Source organism: Lates calcarifer, linkage group LG13 (genome assembly GCF_001640805.2).
Source record: "Lates calcarifer isolate ASB-BC8 linkage group LG13, TLL_Latcal_v3, whole genome shotgun sequence".
In the NCBI taxonomy this organism is placed as follows: Eukaryota; Metazoa; Chordata; class Actinopteri; family Centropomidae; genus Lates; species Lates calcarifer.
The window spans coordinates 1,982,571-2,003,825 of NC_066845.1; the positions used below are offsets into that span (position 1 = coordinate 1,982,571).

The 21,255-nt window shown below is 40.7% G+C and overlaps 1 protein-coding gene across 1 annotated transcript in view; it reads right to left on the minus strand.

Annotated features, from left to right (window-relative positions):
* Positions 1 to 14,298, minus strand: part of LOC108874454 (collagen alpha-1(XXVII) chain B-like) — a 70,389-nt gene extending 56,091 nt beyond the window's left edge. Inside the window, 3 exon segments of the mRNA XM_018662958.2 lie at positions 4,111 to 4,175; positions 6,210 to 8,541; positions 14,059 to 14,298. Of these exon segments, the coding sequence (XP_018518474.1) occupies positions 4,111 to 4,175; positions 6,210 to 6,262 (118 nt within the window). The 5' untranslated portion in view covers positions 6,263 to 8,541; positions 14,059 to 14,298.
* Between the last annotated feature and the right edge of the window lie 6,957 nt (positions 14,299 to 21,255).

Genomic DNA, 21,255 nt, shown 5'->3' on the forward strand with positions numbered 1-21,255 from the left:
AAGTGATAACTTTAAGCTAACTCTTTGGTAAAGGTAGAGACTACAAAAAGCATTACAGAAGGACATAAAAGAAAAACATTACATTACATTTATACATTTCAAAATTAAAAAGAAAAAAGAGGAGGTTAATTGCCTTAAACATTTGACTTTTATGTGCACTTAATAAGCTATTTGAAAGAAGATAGCATATTAATTTGTGTAAGTGCACCTATTAACAACCTCCCACTCAGGAGCACTGATCTATATCAAAGTACACACAAAAGTGCAGCAATATAAGTAATAATTTACTTTATTGTCACGCCAAGCAGGGAGTTCACAGGTTTAAACTCAGATGAATGGAAATGCAGCAGCAAAAGCAATTTAAAAAGGCTGCATTAACTTTCCAATAAAGCCACACATCAACATCCAGTTTTGGCGATTGCTGCAAATTATGTAATCATTACATCAGTCTTAATTAGAACAATCTCTGGAAAACGGAGATTGAACGGGTCCCTGGAGAGGACAGTGTTGGGGTTTTAAGAGGTGTATTAGTGCAGAGACAGAAGAGTCATCTCGCTTTATCAGGTAATGTCTGCTGATTAAAGACAATCGCTCTGACAGGGGTCTGAGCTCATGAAAACATACTGCAGCGTTTTCTGCAGGTTTTAATTGCTACTTGCATCTCATGGGAGGAAAATGTGGGTAATTTTTACACATTACAGTGTTGTGTGTACTGTATACTGCCCCTAATTGGATTCACACCTTTGTTGAGTTTAATTAAATCCACATTTCACCGTAGCGAGAAACTGCCTATGTTTCTAGAGCAATCTTTACAATAAACACACAGTCTTGAGCAAATGATTTGACACTATTTAGTCTTGCACAAGAAATAAAGCTAAAATAAGAGAAAAGTTGTTTCTTAACCTCTAAATCACCTTCTCAAGCCCTGAAAATAATGTACTTGGTGACCTCCAAACTCAACATGATGGTCCCACACCGAGAACCACTGAAACCACAGCACCACGGTTATTTAAATCTAGATATTACTTTCACAAGCATAACATTCAGGGCTTTTAGAAAGTAAAATCTGTTTTTGGTTCCAACATCAAAAGACATTGGAATTGTTCCCATTATCATACTATTGTCTATTGTTAGGCACCGGTGCAAGTCATCAGTAATGTCAAACAAAGGCTTTTTGTTTAGTTTAGCAAGGTTGGAAAATAAAGAATTGATCATCCCCGGCCAATCAGCTTGAATATGGTACGTTAATCCTCTCAGTACGTGCAACGTACAAACTAAAAGCTTATATATGGATCTCAACTATCAATGCTTTTCCAGACTAATGCAAAACAAATGTGGGCAATACTGAAATAAACATGTGCAGACGCTGTACATGTTAAGAGGGAAACCCTGCTCAGTGTGCGCAGTCAGTGGGAGGTCAGCTCGATAGCAAAGAAGACAAACAAAACAGAAACTGAAACAAGAACAAAGACTTTCCTGAGTTAGATTTCCCATACAGCACTCATTTGAAATGTTAATACGGTATGAGGAAAGCAAAACTGCTCTTTTACTTTGTGATTTGTGATCTACTTTCACAGCTTTCCCTGCATACCTAAATCTAAGCGGATAGGCAGGCCGCCTGAGGCTTTTTGTGACCTCCTGATGAGCTGGGGAAAAAAAAAAAGCTGAAAACTGAGAACTAAGAATAAAACATCCTGGAGACAAAGTGCCGCTAAAGATCAAGTGTAGCAAATAACATAACTTGCATTTGTCTGTGCTGACACGTGCATCTGTCTGTGCTGGCACGTGCACAGACAGATGCATTTTCACCTATTAGTATGCTGTCAATGCACACTCAAGATTTCCTGCAGCTGCTTCACACTAAAAGGACTTTTGATGGAGACAAAGAATAGAAATGGATAGATACTTAAACACTTTGTTTGTTCATTCAGGAAAGGTGCTGGCATTAAGTGACACAACTGGTTCTAAACATTTAACACAGCTAAATGAATCACAACTTCTCTTTCAAGAACTCTGCAATTGTTTTGAGTAACAGTTTCTCAGGAAAGAATGAGTATTTTGTTGGCTGGTGACTCGGCACATTAATGTATCGACAGGCCATCAGATATTACCAAAGGTCTCAAACTCAGCCAAAACTTTTCCCATTCCACATTAAAATGGATCATTTTTTTGTCAAAAGGTCTTAGTGAGTGACAGGACATCATTATTCCTTACACCAAGGAGTGCTTTCCCAGGGTATATGTCTTTACCTTATTATATATGAATTATTTACCACCATCATTATTATTCACACAGTTTGCTTTGTGCCTAGACGGCCTCCAACGGGTGGAGGGTCAACCAGTCACCCCAGGGCTGCTATATTGTAATAGGTGAGCCATCATCTGGAAGATAGTTGGTATTACATCTACAGTGACATATTGAGCCCCTAAATCTGCTCCAGGGATGCTGCGCAGCAGCAGACCTTGATGAGGCTCTGAGCCGTCTGAGCTTGTGTGTAGGTTGTTAACATATGTGTAGCCAGGGTAACTGTGCAAAAAGATTACATTTAAAGGCCAGTGCATATTAACAATCAAGTTTCCTTCTGAAGCCTGAGGTGAGAACATAGACGTAGCAGCCCATGTGGTAGATGTCTGCTTAGGAAAGTCTGTGATACACCAGCCCTGGATTGGGTCTTTTATACACTGGAGTGTAGCCAGCACCATGCAGTTTGCACAGTCATTTCCCATATGCAAGACTTCCACTGCAACCCACCTCTTTATGAAAAGAGTAGACAACATAGACATCATCTTTTAAATGATTCAAACACAGTCTGCATGTTTTTACAGTTTATTAGCAGTGCTGTTTTTTCCACACTGCAGCCTGCACAAATTTATAGTCTCATTAGGATCTGAGAGTTTGCAAATTAACACATCCTTACATATAAAAAAATCCAGGTCTCTAGGCACTCAGCAGTCATCACGGGAGGAAAATATCAACTGACGAAGGCAGAATTACAGAGTAATTGCCAACAACAGTTATCGTTGAGTGCGATGGCTCACATTATCTAAAGGCATCTAGAAACTGCAAAGTGCTCTGATTGAATAAGATCTGGCAGATTTTGATTGGCAGCGAAATCAGACAACATGCTCATAAGGGTCTTTAAGTTACATAACAGAGCTGACTGAAAGCAGCAGACATCAAGGCACAGCTGACAGTGAGTCAACATAAGAAAGATCACACTTCAAGCGAGCAGGGAAAACATCAGGAATCAGGGCTGACGGGTTGTCTAACACCTTGGAAATCTTTATTAAGACATTAGACAAGGTTATGAGGTTTGCTTAGGCTTGGAGACATGCTGCTACAGATTGCAAAAGGTTTGTAGGTTCATCAAGTTCAAATGTCTGAACAAAACATACCTGTTTTTTTTCACATTTTTAGGTCGATACATTAAGTACAGTGCTTTCAGCAAAACTACTAAGATATCAGGTTTTCAAAATGCATCTACTGACACTGCGAAAGATGAGTATGATGTGCTCTAATTTTACCATCCTCAAATAGCTGAGAAAACAATGCCATGAATAAGAAGATATTTTTTGAAGGACATCTGCAGTTTCCTGCTAATCTAGTTCAACTGTTCAGCACACAGCAACCACTTCAAGGGAAAAGGGCAAAAAAGAGCAGCCAATCTCTAACAAAGACTTAGTATGCTTTCCTGGGTAAACATATTAAATCAGAGGTTTTGGCCTTGATAGATCAAACAGTGATGCTGACAGAGGCACAGCTGACCAAGCCAGGGGAAAATCTAGATGCCACTTTTAGATAATCCCTGGATAACTTGGGTAAACAAGTGCACAACAAGGGGCCCATGTAAAAGGTTACATACTTTAGACTTCCCTCACTCATTCTGTGTTCCACTGCTGATCATATACCCACAATATTACCTGGTTTAGGATCTGAATATTGTCACTGCTGTGTAGTGCATAGGAGACACCTGAAAGTGTCACTGTAACCTCCCACAAATTTGTTTAAATTTCCTCATCCCCACACTGTGATGCTACCAGTACCACACAGTGCCTGTATGAGTTAAGATCTCATAAAACAACAACATACTAAATATGTAAAACTACTTACCTTGTGCTTGTGCAAGCCTTAGAGAGCAGGTGCAAGAGAGTATAGTCCAAAGAATCAGAACTCTCCTACAGAGAAAGAAAACAAATTGAAAAAAAAAAAAAACAGTCAAGGACAGATAATCTTAGAGATTATTCTATTACTATTCATTTATCTTTCAAATATGGTTTGATTAATGGTTATTCTCTGCAATGTGAAAAGTAATAATAAATTCCAAATTCAAAGGTAACCAGAGTGCTAACATTTTATCCTCATATTTCTTACTAAGTCTGATCAGAAACAGAAAAAGAAATTAATTTATTCAAGTCATCAGAATGACATGGAAAAGGAAAAGTAAGATAATGTCAACATTTTTGAAGCTTTAAAGAGGAGATGGGGCTGATTGTATGTTTAATCAACTAATTGCCTCAGCTCCTAATTAATCCCTGACTCATCTAATTAAAAGTCTCAACAGTGAATCAGAAGTTGCAGCAAATAGTACAAGCCAAGTTGTAACAAGTGGGGATGAAACTGACGCACTAAAACTCTGAACATTCACCTACCACAGTAAGCAGGCACGCTGCAGAGTGAGTGAAAGCATCAGCAGCAGCTCTGCTCTGCTCAAACAGCCCTAACATCTGTTTCAAAACAACAGGCTTTGTCTTATCTTGCTGCCTGACCAGATAAGCTCCCACTGAGCAGGGTTAGGTGAGCGCTCCCGCTGGACCACCTCTGACAACCCTAAACCACACTCTCACTTTAAAACCTACAATTTCAAGTAAAAGATAAAGACAGTTGTAACCAGTCTCATAAATCAATCTGAACTTTTCGGTCACTGAGACAAAACCACCTTGATTATATTGTGCTCTGCACTTTTTGACTGCAAGTTTTGAAAGGAGGATTTCATGGGTCTAAAAAGGTGCAGAATTTCCTCAGCCCCACAAAAGACCATGTAATCCTTCAATCGGAAATAGATCAACTCCATTTTCGCATGACAACACTGACATTTATCACCTCACACCATGCAATGCACAGCAAATGTTCCACCATTGATTTCTCAGTGACATTTATATCTTGAGACAAGTGATAACAGGAGTGTTGACTGCTCACATGTAGAGCTGATGCAGCTCTAAAGGCGTTATATTATCTCTGGAGGGAGTGCAAACTCATAATATCCCAGAGATAATGTTGCTTTTTTTTTCCCTGGAGCAGTGTTTTCGTCATACGCGGCACATAAAACTGGACGCTTGTTGAGCTAGTGATGTTTGAAGTGGCACGGGCTCAGTGACAAGTGCCATAATGAAAGCAGTTAGAGGAAATCTTTAACATTTGTGGTTTTCCAGAGAGCCGCAGAAAAAACCATTGGTCAACCACTGGCACACTGACTGCCAGCTGAGGCTCTTAAAAGTTTTCCTCTCTCCCTCTTTATGTCCCACTGCTCTCTCGCTATACTGACATTAGCAGCAGAAACTTTAAAAAAAAAAAAAGGTGGGGGTGTGCAGTTTGTTACCAAGTCTTTCATATGTCCAGCAGGGTTATATGATGCAACATTTTGACTTTTATCTCCCCTCCCATTGGGACAGCTAGCCAACCAGCTGAGTGAGATGCACAGTAGGGAGGAGAGAAAAGGAGGAGGAGGAGGAGGAAGAGAAGGAGAGGACTTTCTCCTCCTCTCATACATCTCCCTCAAATCAGTCCCAGATCCTCTGGCAGCTCATTCTGATACAAGCTGCAAAGACACAACCCCGAGAACAGTACAGCAGACTACACTGACTTCCACTGAACTATGATAGGAGCAGACAAAATTGTTTCCATAAACTAACCTGAAACCTATTAAAACACACCACCTGTTCCAATTTCTGACTATCTATTTTTTTCAAGTAATAAAATATTCTGTAATTTCTCAGGATAACTGTCAACAAATTCTGCAGCAAGTTTTTCAGACCACTTGTGGAAAATATTACAATTTCTATCAACGTTGCTGGCGACTAAACACGAATATCTTTGTCAAGACGCAGGTGATGTTCATGAGCACACGAATGACTTCCTCGTGAACTTGATAACGCATAAAAAAGAAAGAGAAAACAGCTATTTTGTTTGGACTTAAAATTGTATCGACTCACCCCCCGACTCCAGTGGTTTTGAGTTTGGAGTACGGGGCATTGTCCGGCTCCATAGCGGTTACTTCATTCTTTCTTGGGAGTTTTTACTACAGTCCAGACGAGGCAGATAAAGTTTTTCCATTCCAGGTGTTCATTGAGGGGTCGCGCGAGGAGTGAACGAACCGGAAAACAAAAACAAAGCAACAAAGCAAAAACTGTTGGATTAACCTGCAGTGAAACTGCTGCTTTCTGTCATTGTCTTGTCCCCCTTTTGTATCCCTGTAGCCTCCCTCCAGAAGGTGACAGCAATTTTTTTTTTTTTTTACAAAAAGACGCTCCGGAGAGCTCCACCTGTGCGCTTCCTATGTTTTCTCCAGTATCCCTTTCGCGCGTTTTGCAAAGTACAATGAACGTCAAGTCAAGGCTGGTCCAGCTCTCCCGGGGAACAGTTGCAGGACAAGATGACGACCGCCGTTGTGTGTGTGTATGTGTGTGTGTCGACTTCCCAAAATGAAAGTTTATTGTGGACCGAGGGAAATCTTGAGAACCGGGAGGGGGGAACACCTCCCTCTGTCGCCCTCAGCTGACATCGAGGGAAACAAAATTGGAGTTCCTACAGCTGAAGGTGTGTCTTTTTAGAGAGCAGGGTCCTCTCACATTGTACGTGTAACATATACGTTGTGTGTGTATTTGTGGTCAGTCAGGTTTTATGTGCGGTTTTAAATCACTGAACACATTTGATGTTGAAGCTGCTTGTTGCAATAGCAGCATTTTCAGGGCCACACAGAGGATTTTAGAGATACTGAGCCCATGAGTCCAGCCCCCCTCAGCCACCCCACACACCCTTGAAGGAAACTTCCAACAGCCACCAAAAACCCTCTGTAAAATTTACTGTTATTTTGAAAAAAGTTCAACATTTTATTACATACGTTAAAGATTAAATTACAATTTTCATGGCAGACACACCGAGTAATAAAAACACAGGTGTAAATAATAAAATTGTGTGAAGTGAAACAACTGCTTCTCCATGAAGAAGGGGAAGATGGACTTGCCCCAAGTTCACAAGTAGGACCCTCAGCTTTGAGTGACATTCTATTGTACTGTTTCTAAGAGGCAGGAAAATCTCAACTTCTGAGTTGTCTGAAATGCAGCATTAGTGGGACAGTTTAAGAGAACAGAGCCATCATTAATGCTTTTAGTAACACCTATGTTTTTCAATCCATGACAAGTCAACTCACAACAACTATATTCTGAATGTTAAACTGATCAACTTTAAAAAGACAAAACGGACAAGATCTCACAGAAGTGTTCAAAATGTTTTTTTAATAATGTTTTTAAGTTTAACACAGCAGCTGAGCAAAATTTAGCTGCCGATGAAGACCATGTGATACGGTCAAAAACATGCATGTAAGGTGACCTTGAGTTGAGATTGTTTTTTGAACTAGTTAGTGACCTCTTGTGGACAAACTGTGTAATGGCAATTGTGTTTCTGAATTGCCATGGGAATGTGTTTGACATTTATATCAGTGATAAGCTAGAATCAGTCTGTTTATTGGTCAGGCTCAAATAAAAACTCCACTTCAGGTCACAAAAATTGTTGAAACCAAAAACACAAGGTATGACCCTGAGATCCAGAGCAATTTTCCTCCTTGTATTATCAGTATAGGTGAGGCCCAGTTGCAGTAAAGAAGCTTCATGTAATCACCTCACAGATAAATTGGCTCCTTTTGAAATATATTTTATTTCTTGTGACAGGGGTGGTACAACTTTCATGGTATAATCTATTTGACAGATGAAAATTCACCATGTAAACACTCCTTCTGTTTGTGCCTCACAACTGCTCTGTTCCACCTCATTACAGAAGATACGATGAACGCATTGCGGTTATAACAAATGACCAATCAATGTCATCAAGTGAAATTTAAACCAGTAGACCAGCTTTCTTTGACAGCCTTCTTTCACCTCCTGCTTCAGCAACATCCACTTCCGTTCTCACCAGAGTAGCAGGGATCTGGGTTGCAGGGCTGCACTAGTTGCAGTGTGTGTTTGTGTGTGCGCTGTCGTGTGCTGTGAAATTCCTCTGCCAAAGAAAGTCCTCATTGACCCGCCTTCAGCAAACACGCTATGACAGTGTCCAGGGGAGACCCAACAGAGCACCGATTCAGCTGCCTGCAACTGGATCCCTCCTGCTCACACAGAGCCCCCTCACAGTTTGTCCTCTCAGGGCCAGGAAGGAAGGGAGCTCACCACTTTGAAAGAGAACTTCCCATGTACCTGTCTGAGCTACGTCGGATGTGAGCTTTTGTTACTGCAAGTTTTAGTTCACAGACAAGAAGGGCAATGTCCTCACGGCCTGTGGAAGAGAGCAGAGGAAGATCTTCAATCTGGGGTGTACAGTTTCATGGGGTTTGTAATGACTATTGTAGCAGCCTATGGAAGTGGTTCTCAAACTGTGGCTCAGGAACTGCCAAATGTTCTTGAAGAAGAATAGTCTAAAGGAATAGGTCAACACTTTGTAAAATACTCTTACTTGCTTTCTTACCAAGAGTTAGATGAGAAAATGGATACCACTTTCATGTTGGTGGGATAAACACAAAACTACAGCCAGCAGCTGGTTAGCTTATCTTAACATAGGGGGATACAGTAAGCCAGGCTCTGTCCAAAGGTAACAAATCCACCCAAAAACCAGTCTTCTCTTAAAAGGCTGGTACAATTCTATATCTTCCTTGATGCCAACAACCCAAACCAACAATGCATTTGTCAGTCTTTCAGTACTCCCTGACTTCCCTCACCAGTCTGTGGCACTCAGCCCAAAGGCCATTCATTCTTACTGAAGATGTACACCTTTAAAAACAGGTCACAAATTTATAGTTTTTTTTTTTTTTTTAACAAGGCTAAATAATTTCCTAATACAGCCGGGTGCTGTAATTTTCAACGAATGCCTCTCAAACAGGAGTTAATAGGGCATTTGTTGGATTAATACACATTTAATGTGCTAGCAAGTGTTTATGGCAGCAGGCCATGGTGTATATGGGATGAGTCAAAATAAACTACAGTCCCCATATTCATGGTAATGAGGGAAAGTTTCACCAGTTGTCAGTCATGTGCTTTTAATAGAGCTCTGTGGCACAGAGGAATAAGCTATATCAGGCTTTGGCTACACGGGCACTTTGGTCTTTTCATGGGATTTGTTGACAATAAGAAAATGTAGAAAGGATAGACTTGTCCTTTAATGCACAATGACAGAAGAAAGGGGGTGAGTAATAGCTGTCAGCATCCATCCTTTCTCATGCAACGTAGGCTGTAGAAAGTTATGTAATTGTTATGTAAAGTCTTCCCAGATATGGTTTCTTGGGACACATAGGGATTTGCAGTCTGATACTCGTGTTGGTGGTCCTTGACTTGTAAAAGCTTGACTTTCATTTCATGTTGGCCTTTGGGACACTGCGCCTGAAGGCAAGAGCAGCACAATTTTATCACAGATTTTCTACCTGACAGCAGTTCAACAAGCACCTCCTTCCAATGCAAGCAAAGACCTTCCACTCTGTATTGACGCCAAGAGTCTGTTTCATGGAAACCATGAATGAGCTCTGGTGGAAAGAGAAATTAAACAGAGTAGATTTTTTTTAAGTTACCCAGAGGCTGGTTTTTCTATTAGTGTTTTATGTGTTGATTTTCTTCCACTCATCACATATGACAGCCATCCTAGACCTCATCTATAACCATTGACAGGTGTGGATAGGCACTGTGAATGTTTTTACTCCAGACCAGTGGTGGGTAATAGAAGTCAGCTGGCCAGTATACCCCAACATTACAATGGATATTAGAAGTTCCGCGTCTGCAGGAAATTGGATGATTTTCCTGCAGACAGACAATGTCAATGTAACTAGTATCCCTATACTATATCCATATGAATCACCCTCAGCTGACAGAGAAGTCACATAATTTATGAGTAGTCCAAGAATTATGGTGATTTATTCCATTGACTGTGGCTCTAATTTGTGAGATTAGTAAAAACATCTAAAGACCTGAAGGGATTATGATCATTTTAGGCTATCCCCCTCCCCTTTCTATTTTTGTAACAGGCCTCAAAATATAAACTAATAAAATAGCACATGTATCCTTTTATGTCATGCTCTAGTGATGGAAACTCTTGTCTGATAAACACAGAGTCTTTTGTTTTACTCCCATGTCTTGGAGAATTGGGGCCAGCTGAATGCAGCAACCTCTGTCCAGGCCCAGCTGGATCCAATAAGACCATGCCCTGGTGCTCTGTTTACTCATTCCATACATACAACAGGAAATTTAGAGAAAAGTTCTACTCATTCTTTGTCAGTGCAATTAAGTGATATAATAGTATCTTCTATTATGTTGCCGCAGATGAAATGTACTAATCAAAAATTTTGTATAGTTAAGATTACAAAACAATTAATCAATGATTAACATGATCAAATAAAAAAAAATCATCTGAAACAATGGATGAATGCAACAATTGAATAATGTTAATTTAACACAAATAACAAAGTCATGGTCTAGTAAAATTAATGTTATAATGTCTACATATAGTGTGAATTGCTTAGTAATGACACAAACAGAGAAGTATTACCTGACTTTGCAGTTCCCTCAGCTCTGCAGAGCATTTTAGCATCTTTAATGTCATTGTTTTGGTTTTCAAACTGAACTTTGGTTCAATTTCACACTCACGCTTTAATTGTCACAATCCTAGTGATAAAGCTGTGTAAAAGCCACTGTGTGCCTGCCGAATACCAAACTGCAGAACAATATTATATGTACAGCTTATTGTTTTACCCAAGTGGCAAAAAATTAAATACTCGGTTTAAAGAAAAATAATCTATTTACACTCTCTGCTATCAGGTCCGATTCTGCCTTTACAGAACCCACTGTAGCTTTTTGCCACAAACTGGGTCTGTAGAGCCATTACTGACGTGAAGCTGCACGTTAAGTAAATACATTTGATATTTTCTTTGTGGTCATGGGTCTGTTACATCCATTGGTCATCTGTGACATCATGTTATGCTACAGCAGTTCACACATTTCCTGCATTAGGCATATTTACATCTTCTTTAAAAGCATCATAAGTCAGAGCACAGACCGCAATATTGCAGTGATGCCAAGATTCTCATTTCTTTCCTTGCTTCTCAATAAAATGGTAATGATAATAATTTGAAAAGCAAAAGAGTTTGAACACAAAGTCTCAATTTTTCTGAAGGCCACATTAGATGTGGTAATTATTGCCAATTCCTTACCCCGTGGAGCTGCAGAAAGACAGACACTGCTGCCAAGTCAGAGGCATTGTTGTGGTGACATTTGAGTGGAGGATCAAACCGCTGATGAATAATCCATATTGAAATGCTGGTCTTTCTGCCAAATGTCAAACAGCAGCAGGAGCCATTGTTCAAGGAGCGGATTCTAAAACTTTCTTTCACCATCATCACAATGCTTTGTCACATAATGTGGTGAATGTGGCAAAGGAGAGTGCACAGAACATAAAGTTGTAGCTCAGGGCTCACATGCTGCTAGTCATGTAATCCAATGCTTTATAATGGACCTTACTTATTGACTGTACTGTAATTTTAAAGGCAGTGACATTGCCCACACAAAGAAATTCATTACTTTATTTTTAGTCACAATTTTGCTCATTGTTCTGCATTCAGGTGATTTTCTGTGTATCTCAATATGGCCTGAATCAGTGGCTTTTTGACTTGGGCTGTATGTACTTAAAATGACCCAGTGCCTATGTGATCCCCTTGTCATGGGTTTAATACAGTCTGTATTAACCTACAAGGGATTTTACCCTCTCAGATTGCTTTATCATTTTTAGAGGCCAAAGGGAAAAAAACAACTTTCCTCAGGAAAATATCAAAATATGTTTTTAATTCTCCTGTTCCATTAATCATTTTTCGACCTCTTAGATTCATCTTACGACATATTTTCTGGGTCTCTCACTGCCAGATTGGGAATCAGTGGTTTAAATGCTTTTGACACTCCCCCCAATATGACAATAAAATGCTAAGCGGAAATACTGAATGCTTGTCAAAATATTTTGGAATCATTAAAGGTTAAACTGAAAGAATCAATCCAAAAACAGTGGTACTGGCATCACTTTTCAGGATCCAAAAGCAGTCAAACCACATGGGATGATTTTTTTTAGTTAGCAAGATCCAGTAAAAGTCATGTCACAGATAATCTAAGAATGGGAAATTCAACTTGACAGAAAACACATTTTATGTAGGCGTACAAAATTTCCATTTGGCTACTTTCCACTTGAACTTCAAGTCAGTTTTTGACTAATCTGTCATAGCAATAAGAACAATTTGCTTCCATGTAACTGTAGCTTTGCATGAGTCAGTATCACAACAGCATCCGGTCTATAAATTGCTTTCCTATTCTTGACAATAAAGAAGATATGTTATGGAGAGGCCCTGCTAAGAGATCTCACTGCAGTGCTATATCTCACAAATCTAGAAACCTTTGCTCTCATCCTCAGCCAGGCCTGCCTGTGCACATTCATCCTCTGCTGCAGCTCCTGCAGCTAGAATGAGCCAACGTCAACTTCCTGCTCCCTTCTTGCTGCAACAGTTAAGAAGATGAAGACAAAGATCTTCATGCTGTTGTTAATCAAGAACACATCATAGTCTTCTGTGAGTGTTTTAACTTATCTGATTAGCTTTTCATTGTCATAGACTGGCAATCAGAGGGATTCTAATTAGCCAGTCACAAAGCCAGGCAATGTGTCAGAGCTTATAGCAAGTCTATGGTCCATGTGAAAAAAATATTTTTGAATTAACAACAAATGGCCTCCAATTTGTCAAGCTGCAGAAGTAAGATCTGATTTGGACAAACTAGACAAAACAAATTAGTGTGTGCCTGCGGTCAGTACAAAACAGACTTACATGGACACCACGGAGGGTTTGCTGTTCTGACAGAGGTCCACCAGCCCCCAGGCTTCCGTAAACACAAACACGCCACCTGGGTTGCTACATGTAGGCTGAAAACTGGTCCACTGTACACAAACATACACCTCTGCCCATCTATTCCATCATGTTGTACATTGACTCAGACTGTTCTCATGGCACAGATCTACAAAGTGGATACAGTCTCTCCCAGCACGCTTTGGTGTTAATTTTGTTGGTGGTAGAAATGATGCAGAATGGAGGTCTCACTATACTCACACTTAAACATTTAACAAAACTAAGAGTCTACAGCCATGCTGGCAGCTCTGTGAAGCTGTATTTAAACACAGTGCTCCTTTGAGTTAAATACTGATGTCAGCATGCTAACATGCTCAGACTGATAATGCTAACATGCTGATGTTTGCTATATCAACCATTTTAATTTAGCATGTGAGTAAAGCACAAAGCTTAGAAATGATAAGAACAGTAAAGCAAGAGTTAACATTGACATTGATTTCCACTGCTAAAGACAGCTCTTGCCGAGTGAACTTGCAACATTTTTTCTGGACTGGTGAGTAAACAGTTGTTAATCCTACTGATGGCAATGTAGCAATAGCAAAAACTTACATATAGCACCTTTAAGGCAACACCAAAATATTACAATTCATCCAGACATCCAGAGAAGAACATGTCTGTAGTAAATGGCATGGCAGTCCATCCAATAGTTGTTGAGGTATTTCACTTAAATCACGAATGTCAACCTCATAGTGTCACCTGAAGAATAGGCAGTCATTTGGCTTTATGTGGATGAATGTTTGCAAAAAAAAAAAATGTGCTGAGATATTTTAGTCTTGACCAAAATGGTGAATAGATTGATTAGCCAACATTGCCATTCCTATAGCCATGCCTCATTCAAGGCTAAATATTCACTTGAAGGTTGAAAAAGCTTTACCCACCTGTGTGTATCCAGAGGCACTCCATTACAAAGGCATCAAACATTAACGGCCCTGCAAACAGACACTGACCCTTTATATACTGTAAGTGGAAATAAATTGCATCACCCTGCCCAGGAAACTTAAAGGAAGTCTGAATCACTGAACTTCCCATGAGTGTAAGTAACCATTGTTCACTTCATTTGTTTGGTTTTTGCCCTAAGTCACAGTCAAGAAACTGAATTCCCAAGACTTTCCACTCTCTATTTCCCCCCCAGTACAGCATCAGTTGTCTGAAACTTAACCCCTCTATATCCATATATAAGATGTGTACATGCTACTTTTCAGCTGTAAAAAAAAGAGAGCAATTCCTTGTTTTACAGATTAAGATTAAGGTGAGTAAACGTTCACAATAGTCACATAGATGAATGATGTGTTTAACCTGATTATTTCTGGGCTGTACAACAGGGGACAGTGAGGCATCATGTGACTACACAGGGACTGAAAGGGGAAACTGAATAAACCTGTAAATTCTTAACAGACTGAGCTTCTATGATTTAATGTCATGTTTTTGGAAGATCAGTTGAAAGAAGCTTATAACACTGCAGGATTTGTTTCAGGCCAAATACAGACAACACTAGCAGATGGACAATGGGGTCACTGATCTGAGATCTTACATGTAACAGAGAAGCACAGAGACCTTATCGAAGGAGTCTGTGAATTACAGTGAAGCTCTTGTTTTGCAGGCTTATGCTCAGCCAGGCATGATGATGTACCACTTAGTTCTGTATTCAATCTACTACAAATGTGGCTGTAGAAGATCAACAGTCAAAAAGAAACTGTGAGTCTTTTTAGTGCTGATAACAAAATCTCGCCTGTCTCATCTGCAAGACTTAAGATACAAAGAGCTGACCTTACAAAATACGACACCGTAAAGTAGACATCTTTTCTTCGCTGTACTGAGTTTTAAATGTGCAATACCACAATACCACAAATACAGTCTTATTCAGGGCAGGATAACATCTGCAGATGTAATCTTCAGGTGCACCAGTCTCATTTATCTGTCATCCTCCCAGAGCTTCGGAGAGCGTCTTTATCAGGGTTCCACAGCAAAGAGGAATGCGCAAAGACTGCAGATGAAATATGGGTGGATTGGTTTCAGCAGAATCACTGCTGGCAGCCCAGAGAGGAGGAGATAATTACCACTTTGACAAGCTTTGATCACAGGTACAGTTATTCTCAGAATGTCTGTGTTGATAGAACAATGAGATGACGGCCTCAAAATTCAGATAAATTTGCCCTAGTTTTGCTCCCCCCCCCATCCCCTCATGCTTAGATTGTGAATGGAAGTACTGTCTAGCACATGAAGAGAAGAGCACAACAAAATGAGGGTAGTTGACGTGGCATGACTTTGCTGTCCATAACTCTCTTTTGATTTGTAGAAGTGGAGAAAGGGGATCTAATGATGGCTACTGAAATGTTCTTGAGGGAGGGGGAGGGAGACTCGTGGATTAGTCATCCATGACCTGTAAATACTGTGGGTGGAATGAATCACTGTGGTTTCTTTCCTCTTCAGGAGGCAGAAAATTATTCAATAAGATGACAGAGGGATCAGTGAGCCCTTCTGCTAGAGTCAGTTTTAGCAAAGTGGGAGGTGTGGAGTCATGAGGGGTAACATTGGTGGGAAGAAGAAGAAGAAGAAAAAAATCAAGGTGAAGATGTAACCTAACCACAAAGAATAAAGGTTCAGTTCATTGAGATCTCTTTGAAAATGCATCCAGACCACAGTGCGGCCCTAAAGCAAACATGCCTCCTACACTACCTGCCTGGGCTAAACTAAGATGCAGCATTTGTTAGCAGGGCCACCCAGTTATAAGAAGGAAGAGATCTGTGTGTGTTTGTGTGTGTGTTTGAAGGTCAAACAAGTCAGATGAGTCAGTTTTTTTTTCCTTTGTGACCTCAAAATGTAAACAGAGAATCCTATGAGTTCTCAAGTCAGTGTTTTGTTTATTATGTTACATAGCACACAGTGCTTTTAAAGTGTGTTCATCCACTGCTGCAGAATTCATTTATGCTTCACCTCCTCCTGTATCCTACTCATTAGTCCTGCACTGATGTTGTTCTCCTGAAGGCTCAGGTGCGTCAGGGGGAGCTGCGTCCTGCAAAGCAGCGCCCCCATGATGTCGTTTCCTCCTACGTCGCTGATGCCGTTCCCATCCAAGTCCACCTGCCGCAGACTCATGTTCTCTTTCAGCATGTCGGCCAGCAGCCTGACCCCGGGGTCTCCCAAATTGTTTTCATCTAAGATGATCTGAGTCAGTGAGCTGTTTCCCTTTAGGCTGTCGAAAAGTTCCTTCCATGCAGCCAGATCAGCGCCGCTGGTCTGTGCCAGTCCTAAATACTGAAGATAGGAGTGGTGCCTCAGATATGATGCTAACACCTTTACCCCATCGCTGCTCAAGCCGTTTCCCCCAATATCCAGTTCTAAGAGTGCAAAAACCTTGAGAGAGCTCCACCCAGTGGGGAGGTGCAGAAGCATATTTTGGTCTGATGGGAAAAGCATCGCCTGTTGGATGGCAGCAGCAGTTCTTGCTGTTTGTTCCTGCAGCTCAGCTATTCCATTTAGCAGGGTCAACACACCATGGTCGCGCAGTTTGTTTCCAAACAAGCTGTGGAGAGAGCAAAAAGCAGTAACCATAGAAATGTACATTGATTGCTCCATGAACAGCTAACAAAGGGTAGCCACTTGCACCCTGATATGAAGTTTGTGTCTGGCTGTTCTGCAGTTTTGAAACCATTACATCTATTGGAAAAATTACGATAAAATATGTCTTATGGATGATTTTTAAACTCATTTCCCTGTTACTGAAAACAGGGAAATGTGTCAGTGTCTGGTGTCTTTGTTCAAATGCAGATCTAGGGATCTAAATAAATGCACAAGTGTTTGAACTGATGCACCCAGGGGCATTGTTCAGATGCACTTTCATGATCTTTTTGACAATACTTTCAACCATTACAAGGAAACATTGGATCTGCTTTTAGGAAATAGTTTGACATTTCAGGAAGCATTCATTTACTTGCAGACTGTTAGATGAAAAGATCAATACCACCATGTCAGTCTCTGTTAAATATAACGCTGCAAAAACTGGAAACACATGTTACATCTAGTTTGTACGATCCATTAAAAAACCATGGTGTAAGATGACAGTTTGCCATTTTACACGGGGTTATGCGCTGTGCTGTTTCTTGGCTGAGACCAGTAACTTCCTGGAGTCTCTGCTGCTTTGCCTGGCAGCCACTCAGAGCAGTTGTGCTAAGCTAAGTTAACCAGCTGTTGGCATCGGTCTTATAATAAATGGTCAGATGAGAGATTGGTATCAATGTTCTCACCTAACTCTCTGCCAGAACTTAGCTGTATTTCCCAAAATGTTTAACTATTCCTTTAAGCCCCATTCTGCGATGTCCAGCTGTGCTTGTGCTGTATCTCACACATTTCAGCCTGCACTTTAAGTTTCTAAATCTGTCGATATTTTTTCTGAATCAGTGCCACCAAGACGAGTTCTAGCACATTTACTGTAGTTAGTTGAGGAGAAGGAAATAACTCAGAAAGGTAAGGCACTAGAGGCATTTCTTGTTCACATAAAAGAGATGGATTGTGTAATTCAATAGTTGAAAGCTAAGATTTTTACTGCAGTGAAGAGGCCATCCTTGGATTTGCTGTGTCTTTTTCTGCCTTGTCAGTTCTATTATTTTCTTTTATAGTCATATATGAGCACTTAGGATGATGTTCCAGAATCTGCTTGTTATTCAATGTGTTTTCTTCCTGAATTTGATTGTTATTCCTTCTCAGATTTTGATGTAACATGGATTAGGAGACTTACTGCAGGCCCTTGACCTGAGGCTTCACTCTCAGAACATCCAGCAGGATGTGAGCGCCGTACGGGCCAATGAGGTTGAGGTTGAGGTTGAGCAACGTGACCTCTGACAGGCTGGTCTTCAGGGCTACTGCCAGACTCAACAGAAGGTCGTCTGTCAGGTCTGTGTTCCTCAGAACGAGCTGCTCCACCTCATCGGATGTGCTCAGCACCGTCATCATGGCGTCGAGCTGCAGTCACAGACCAAAACAACATCAAGGAAATATTTGAACTGTTATTTTTGGATTTGTTTTGGCTTGGTACAAGACATCAGTAGAAACTTTCATTTCCAAAAAGTTACTATATATATATATATATATATATATATCTTCACTGAAAGAAAAGACTGGTATGCATTAAAGAGTTTAGCCACTGGGTTTCGTAAAGATTTCATAAGGCTTAGGGTTGTAGGACTTGTTGAGGTTTGAAACGTTTCACAACAACTTCAATATATTTATTTATTTGCTTTTTTCTGTTCTATAATCCTGGTGGGGAATAGTCTCCCACATGAGGATACAAGACTGCAAAAATATGTTACAAACTGATATATCTCATCTAACTTCTAGTTCACCTTAATTGCTAGACAGAGCCTTTTTGTTAAAAAAAAAAACAAAAGCAAAAAAACAGAAAATCTCATTTTGTGGCACAGACAGATTATTTTTCTCTCTCGCCGAAATAAATTTTACATCATGGCTCCGGGAAGCGAGGTATTGCAAACGTTAAGTATTTACAGTTTGTGTGTGAGAGCAGCATAGCTCCAAAAGTGTGTTGCTGGTCGGGAATGAGATGTGAGCGGGACAGGTGCTGGAGGTTTTCTAAACACAGAGACAGGGTGAGAGTCCAGAGAGACATATGGTCTGGCTGTCGGCCATGTCCACTGTGCCACTTTGCTAGACCTTGAGGAATTTTTCAGGCATGGTAGGAAGCTTTTTCATCTTGATGGGTATGACCAGAGCCAAACGCCTGCCTATCCCAGATAAAACTCAGTGAACATTTGTTACAACTGTTTGTGTATTAACCTCCCAAATAACAGTCTTTTTTTTTTTTAGGAATGGATTTGTTGTGAATTAATCGACTTTTTTATCAGTTAAATGGATGTTTCACACAGTGACATAATGCCCTTTTTCTGTTATTATAGTAGACTTCATATTTTTGGGTTTTATATCTAACTTTGTGTATTTCATTGGCAGTGTGTTTTATGATTTTACACCTCACATTCATTCCTTTTAAATTGCCTCAACTCCTTTAAGCCCTAATGCGTGGACAGGGGACATTTGGCCTTCAGTTTCCTCTTTTTCATTTTTATTACGATGTCATTTTTGCTGCGTCACTGTGGATGTGGAATTTGTATTCTAATTTCACCATTAAGGCTGAAAAATTAATAACACACTGATCAGTCACAACATTAAAAACACCTGCATTATATTCTGCACACATTCAGGCATTGGCATTGGCATTGGCAGCGGATCCTTTGGTGCATCCCACACATGCTTGACTGGATTCTGGAGAATTTGGAGGCCATGTCAACACCTTGGGCTTTTCATCATGTTCATTGAGCTGTTTCTGAGCAGTTTCCCACTGGATGAGGCCACTGTCACTGGGGTGCATGTCAAAATAACATCCAGATGTCAGGACCCAAGGTTTCTCAGCAGAACATTGCATTGTAACAACATGATCAGTGTTGTTTAATCTGTCAGTGGTTTTGATGTTGTGGCTGATGGGTGTATAGTAATCATCATGCAAACAGGAAATTATTGTCTGAATATAACGTGTAGCTACCACAGTCATTTGTGTAGTACACACACCTGTGCCTGCAGGTCTTGTTCATTACCAGTGCTCTGGCTGGCCGTGTCCTGTTCTTCCTCTGGCTCTCCATCAGGCTGCAGGACGGTGTCACTTTCTGCACTGAGCTCCACATCTGAGCCCGGAGCTTTGGGACACGATGACAGCCTCTTCTGGAGCCGGCACCTCTCCAGGACTTGGCATACAGAAAGAGAGACAAAAAAGAACAAAAAACTCAGGCACAATAAAACGGTCTCTCCTAAAGCCAAGTGCATGCAGTGATATTGATACCCGCTGTTGATGTGAGATTGTTAAAATCAAAAATTCAGTTTGAGCATTTTTTTGTTCAAGAAGCAAAACCGCTGCAGAGATTTATGTGTGCAGGTATGTGCGAGTGTGTGTCTGTGTGAACAATGTCTGTATAACCTCTCCCACACGTCATCCATCTTGCTTCAAACAGACGTTGTTCAATGCATCACTTTCTTGCAAACTCAACCTTTTCTGCTAAAATGTATTATGTAAATCTGTTACAGCACTCCAGGGGGATTCCAGTTTGTTCCTACTGTGCTGCGGTTTCTTTACTCACTGTTTGCCTTGAACCAGTTGTGTTTGTTTGGGCCTCGCTCCAACGCGGCACTCATTTCCACACATTCTTCATAGAAGTCCTTCAGTCTTTCTCCATCTCTGTTTTTCCCATTTGATCCCAGTTCCTTCTGTTTCACTCCGTTCTGCCTAGTCAGTGCTTCCTCATCCTGCAATGAATCTTTGAAAAGACAAACTTGTTCTTTCCCATTTTTTTCCCCCACAAACAATATTAAATCGAAATACCACATGAGGTTGGATTGAAGGTCCTCCACATCTCCACTTGAAAGTGTGGAAGATTTTACTCTCCACTATTTTTTTCCATCTTTTCTTACAGGAGTGAAACCAGATACAATGAGTCAAACGCTGCTCACCGAGAACTTTGCTCGTCTTGTTTGGTTGCAGCTGCTCTGTCTGCTGTGCTGTGGCATCGCGAGCTGTTTTCTGCTGTTTCTGCGCTTGCCTGGCAGACGGTGCTTGGTCATTGCATTTTTCTGTTACTGTTGACCTTTGCGAGACCTCCGAGCCTTTGCTGTCTTGTCCCGCCTCCCCTCTGCTATTTCCAGCTGTCTTGCCTTTGCTCTCCTTCTGATTGGTTTGACCCTTGCGTCGTTTCTTCTTGGAGGCCTCTTTAATCTCAGCTACAGCATGCTCCTCGCTGTCTGTAGATCCTCCGCCGCCTTCCTTGATGTGTTTTCTCATCCTCCTTGTCGATTTCTTCACTGGTTTGGCCGGGATAAACAGAGGGGATGATGGACATGACTCAATGGTGCCTGCATTGGAGAAAAAAAAATGTTTTGCGGGACATTTTGTCATTAAACTGGGCCACTGAAATCATGGACTGGGCCTAATGTCAAAGAAATGTTGATGAATAAGCTTTAGGAAGTAATGGAAAATTGAGACACTCATTTCCAGGCTTTGTACCATTGCCAAGACTCTGCTC